Genomic DNA, 5223 nt, shown 5'->3' on the forward strand with positions numbered 1-5223 from the left:
TTTTTGAGACAGGGTTTCTTTGTGTAGCCCTGATTGTCCTGGAACTCACTCAGTAAGCCAGGCTGGCCTCGAACTCACAGAGATCCGCCTGCTTCTGCCTCCCAAGTGCTGGGATTAAAGGTTTGTGCCACCACCGCCTGATTGTCTTTTCTTTCTCTCTCTTCTTCTTAAGATTTATTTATTTATGTACTTTGTGTGTATGGGTGTCTCATCTGCATACCAGAAGAGAACATCAGAGCCCATGGGACTACAGTTACAGATGGTTGTGAGTCACCATGTGGGTGCTGGGAATTGAACTCAGGTCCTCTGGGAACAGCAGCCATCTCTCCAGCCCCATTCTTTTCTTAAGCTTTTCTCCCTAAAGATTTTTTTCTCCCTTGTCCTTTGAAGATTATTGGGCTCATTTTCTAGTTTCTTTCCAGTTCTCCACCGAAGAGTAGCTCCAGGGTTCTTCATTCCCCCAAGTTCATTTTCCTCCTTTTCAAAATGATCTTCTATCCTAAAAGCCACAGGAAAAGATGTGAGCACCTTTGACTGGTCCTCAAACCACCCTCTCCCTAAACTACCTTTGAGCTTTATTTGGTAATTAATGAATTAGGAAATAAATCAGCTTGACTGCAGATTCCATGTTACTGTGGGCAGGACGCCTGACTCTGGTTCCTGTAACATACAGGTAGTTTTGACCCGCAGCTACAGCCAAGAACAAGAGAACAGAGCAAGGGCCCTGTACCTGAGATTCTTCAGAAAGAGACCCCCAGATTTCAGGGTCATATTTCACAGCACTCCCTGAATAGTCCTAGAAAGACTTTTTGTTTTTCCCCAAGATGAGTCTTCAGAGATTACTTTACCTACTTTTGCTTCCAGGTTGGGAAACACCTAAATTTCATTTGAATCAATTTCCTCTTGCTCTGTTTTTGGTGAGCAAGAAGGACATGGCCCAAAATGCAGTGACTTCTGTAAAAACTGCTCCATCTCCCCCCATTCTGTCTCCCTTCTCCCAGACCTTTGGCCCTTTATTTATACTTCTTAGATTTGCAATTTCCATATTTTTTTGTGTGTTGGACAGAGTGCCGGGATGAGAAATTTGCTTGCACAAGACTGTACTCTGTCCATCGGCCAGTCAAACAGTGTGTTCATCAGGTCTGCTTCACCAGGTAAGCAGATCCCAGAATGTCCAGAGAGAGCCCCTTCCGTGATGGTAGTGTTTGGGTCAGTAACTAGTTCATGAACACTCACCACGGAACCACAGACCCCTCTGCCCACCCCTTTGCTGGGGCAGAGGTTATAACCTGAACAGACATAACCTAGTCAGTCATTTCTGAAGGCGCTGCCTAGAAGTTGGCGTCTGGATTGGAGTGCCCACCTAACATTCTGATAGATTCCCGTGGAGGTGAGGGCCGTCTAGGAAGGAAGATGGGGAGAGATGCGGGTTGAATTAGCTGAAGCAAAAGACCCAGCTCTGAGGTGGAAAGCGACAGACAGGAGCATTAGGACCTGACACCAAGTGAGATATGCAAAAATGCCCCAAGAAGAGTAATTAATATCGCACCAAATTAATATCGCACCTTTTGTTTTGTTTTTATCACTAAAACCATTTCCATCCCCTGAGGGAAAGATTTTTCAAAATTACTTGCTTACGAAAATCTAGACAAAGGGAGGCCCGCGGGGAATAGGGAGTTGAAGAGAGAGCCTGGCTGGACCCTCTCTCACCGGCTCCTTCTCTTTCCTCGCCCGTGACTTTGGCACCGCGGCAGCTTGCGGCGTATGTACATCATCAACAACGAGATCTGCTCCCGACTTGTCTGTAAGGAGCACGAGGCTATGAAAGGTGAGCTGGTATCTGCGTGGGGGAGTGGACGAGGTGAGCTGATGTCTGCGTGAGGAGTGGACGGAGTGAGCTGTTTGTCTGCGTGGGGAGTGGCCGGGGCAGTTATGAGCGGTAAACAGAGCAGAGTATGATGCTGTGGGACCTGACATCTGGTTCCTAAGGAGGCTGCTGGGCGGTTCTTTTGCTTCCCATCAGCCCCTATCGGAAGCTACACTAAATAAACCGACTATATCCTACGCAAGTATTCCTTGGTCCCTTCCAAGCTAGACCTCAAGCTCAGCTTTCTTATGGGGAGAATTTTTTGAAGCTCATACTGTTTCTAAACTTTATTTTTTAGACAAAAGAAAAAACTTGAGTGTATGAGTGTTTTGCTCAAATGTATGTATGTAAACACATGCACACAGCCCATGGGAGACAGAGGAAGGCATTGGGAACCCTGGAACTGGAGCTACAGATGGTTGGAAGCCATCCTGTGGATGCTGGGAACCGAACCTGGGTTCTCCACAAGAGTAGCCAGTGCTCTAACTGCGGAGCCATCTCCCTAGCCCTTCTTGGGCTGTTTAATGCCATGTTTTAGAAGTCCTGGGGAATAGCCAAGTCCTCACTACAAATAATAGAACCAATGGCCATGTTGGTCATCAGCCCTATTCACAGCTCAAAAAAGAACACAGACATGTTTGGAGACAGGACGGTTTAGGTAGGACCCATAACATAAAAAAAAATAGGTAGGACATTTTGAGAGTGGCTACATTATAAACATTCCCCCAATTCGAGAAACCATTCCCATTGCTTAGTATGATATTCCCAAGGTAGAGGAAAGTGGGAAGATGTTTAAAGAATAATTTTCGAGGCACCAAACCGTGTGGCTGTAGATCATGCGTGGTGGGAACAAACATTCTTCTCACCTTCGCCATGGACAGCCCCGAACGGCGGCTGTGGTTGGTGTCAACACCACAGACCCGGTCCCTTTTGACTCAGCAGCCAGCTTCGTGCTGGGTTCATGAGTAAGAGCTGTAGTTGACTTCGCAGAAGGAAACTTGCTGCTCGCCCCCTCTGGCTCCGTGCAAGCCACCTGCGAGGGAAACACCTTGACACTGACTATGAGTGTTTGGCGCTCTAGGCACTGTTCAAGTTCCTCTGGGGATTTTACCGGAGCTAGCCGCTGTAAACACCTAAATGCGGGCGGAAGGACGGGACTTCATTTCTCTAGTTGGAGGTCCACGGGCGGCAGCTGGGGGTACAAAGGAAACTAATTTTGCCCACGTTGTTTCATTCCAGTCCTCGCAAACACACCGTTGTGTCAGGTATTAGTGCTGACTTTCAGAAAAGGCACAAAGAGGTCCATAGAAGGTTAGCAACTTTCTAGTAAGTTCCAAGGATCCAGATGTGGAAAAGCTGAGTAGCTTAACCCGAGTCTTTTCTTCCGGTGTGGTTTTTTTTTTTTTTTGGTTTTGGGGTTTTTGTTTGTTTGTTTTGTTTTTGTTTTTTGAGTCAGGGTTTCTCTGTGTAACGGTCCTGCCTGCCTGTCTGTCTGTAGTGGAACTCGTTTTGTTAGACCAGGCTGGCTTCAAACTCACTGAGATCGGCCTGCCTCTCCCTCCCCAGTCCTGGGATTAAAGGCGCGCATCACCACGGCCCAGTTCTTCCTCCGTGTTTTTATGCTATCACACAAGCATTTTTTTCCTTTCCCTAAAAACAAGAGCCCTTTATACGGTCGGGCATCCTCCCATAATGCTCTGCTTTTCCTCTAGATGAGCTTTGCCGGCAGATGGCTGGCCTGCCTCCAAGACGCCTCCGTCGCTCCAACTACTTCCGACTTCCTCCCTGTGAAAATATGAATTTGCAGAGACCCAGTGGTCTGTGATCATCAAGGAAGAAAGAAGAACGTGTCGGGGAGAGGAATCAGGCATTCCTTCTCCTCCAGCCACCGGCGTCTGTCCCAGAAACATGTATTTTTTAAAGTAAGCCCTTTGCAATGTCCAGGCTTTGACCCTACTCTCTAATCTGCACCGGAACTGGTAACTCTTGTCTCATTTTGCAATACTGACAATACACGGTCTATGTTGTTTCATGGTTTCGCTGATTTCCAGTATCATAGGCAAGGTGCACAGACAATGACCACACGACTTAGCACACTCAGCACTTACAGAAGGGGCCAGGGAGGGCGTGGCTCAGTTGGCAGAGACTTTACCTAGTGTGTGAGAATCCCTAGGTCTGATGGCATAAAACTGAGCATGGCGGTGCAGGAAGATCAGAACCTTGAGGTCCTCTTCGGCTACACATCAAGTCTGAGGGCAGCATGGACTACGTGAGACCCTAGTCTCAGAAGATAACTTTAGGTTAATGCTCTTGTTTTTTTAATGGTGCTATGACACGGGGCCTTGCACATGCTAGTCCAGCGCTCTACCACCAAGCTGCACTCCTCTGCCCTAGGCTAGTCACTGTAATTATTAAATATGTCAGTATTAAACAGGAGCGTGGGAAAGGCTCTGCTCCTCCATTTTGGCTAGCCACGCAACTTCCTTCAGGTCCCTTCTAGATGTTTCCTAGATTAATGCCTCAACATTTACATACGCTTCTCTACTCACTTGAGCATTTTGCATGATTGTCCTAAAATTTGCCCAGCAAGTCTTCTTGACCAGAAAGGTCATGGGTGGGTCACGGGGTGTTCAATAGCTAAGAACACTGGGTGTTCTTCAATAGGACCTGGGTTCGGTTCCCAGACAACACTCGCATGGTGGCTCACAACCATCTATAAATCCACTCCCAGGGAGTCTGAGATCTTCTGGCTTCTGTGGGCCCTGCAGCCAAGTGGTACACACGTATGCATGTGGAAAGCACACGGAAAATAAACCATTATTTAAAAAGGAAACAGAAAGGTCATGGGCATTTTTTTTCCAACAGAATGTTTTTATTGGTGATCCATTATTTGGGAATTCCACATCATGACCCTGATCATGCTCTCTTCCCCTCTTCCCAGTCCTCCCAAATCCGATCCCCCACCCTTGTAAAATGCTCTCCTTCAAAAATAAAAAAAAAAAAAAAACTGCCCAATTTGTGTTGTCCATATGCTCATTGGGCGTTTTCTAGTCCTGGGAGACTTCCCAACAGAACCGAGAATTATCCAGTCTTACCTAACAATCAGATCCCAAATGCTGCCATGTGCTGAGCTCAGAGTCTGGGGTGTAAAGGAGAAAGCTATCAGGTGTGGCTCTTGTCCCGTAATCTCCCGTGCGATGTCTTGGGCAGGCTGTCCAAGCGGGATGTAGAGCTGGAAAGTAAACCTCGTCTTCTCACCCATCTCCGGCAGCACAGGGGCCCAGCGTCTCCACAAGGCTGACTACACAGCCTACTGTGACACCGTGGCCACAATTACACTAGAACAAAATGCACTC

General features: G+C 47.4%; 1 protein-coding gene across 1 annotated transcript in view; it reads left to right on the top strand.

Annotated features, from left to right (window-relative positions):
- Mfap5 (microfibril associated protein 5) overlaps nt 1–3897 on the top strand; it is a 13430-nt gene extending 9533 nt beyond the window's left edge. The window contains exons 9-11 of the mRNA XM_005365167.2: nt 1067–1154; nt 1755–1828; nt 3580–3897. Coding sequence (XP_005365224.1) covers nt 1067–1154; nt 1755–1828; nt 3580–3692 — 275 coding nt within the window. The 3' untranslated portion in view covers nt 3693–3897. The remainder of the gene's footprint in view (nt 1–1066; nt 1155–1754; nt 1829–3579) is intronic.
- The last annotated feature ends 1326 nt before the right edge of the window (nt 3898–5223 follow it).

Source organism: Microtus ochrogaster, unplaced genomic scaffold, assembly GCF_000317375.1.
Source record: "Microtus ochrogaster isolate Prairie Vole_2 unplaced genomic scaffold, MicOch1.0 UNK1, whole genome shotgun sequence".
Taxonomy (NCBI): Eukaryota; Metazoa; Chordata; class Mammalia; order Rodentia; family Cricetidae; genus Microtus; species Microtus ochrogaster.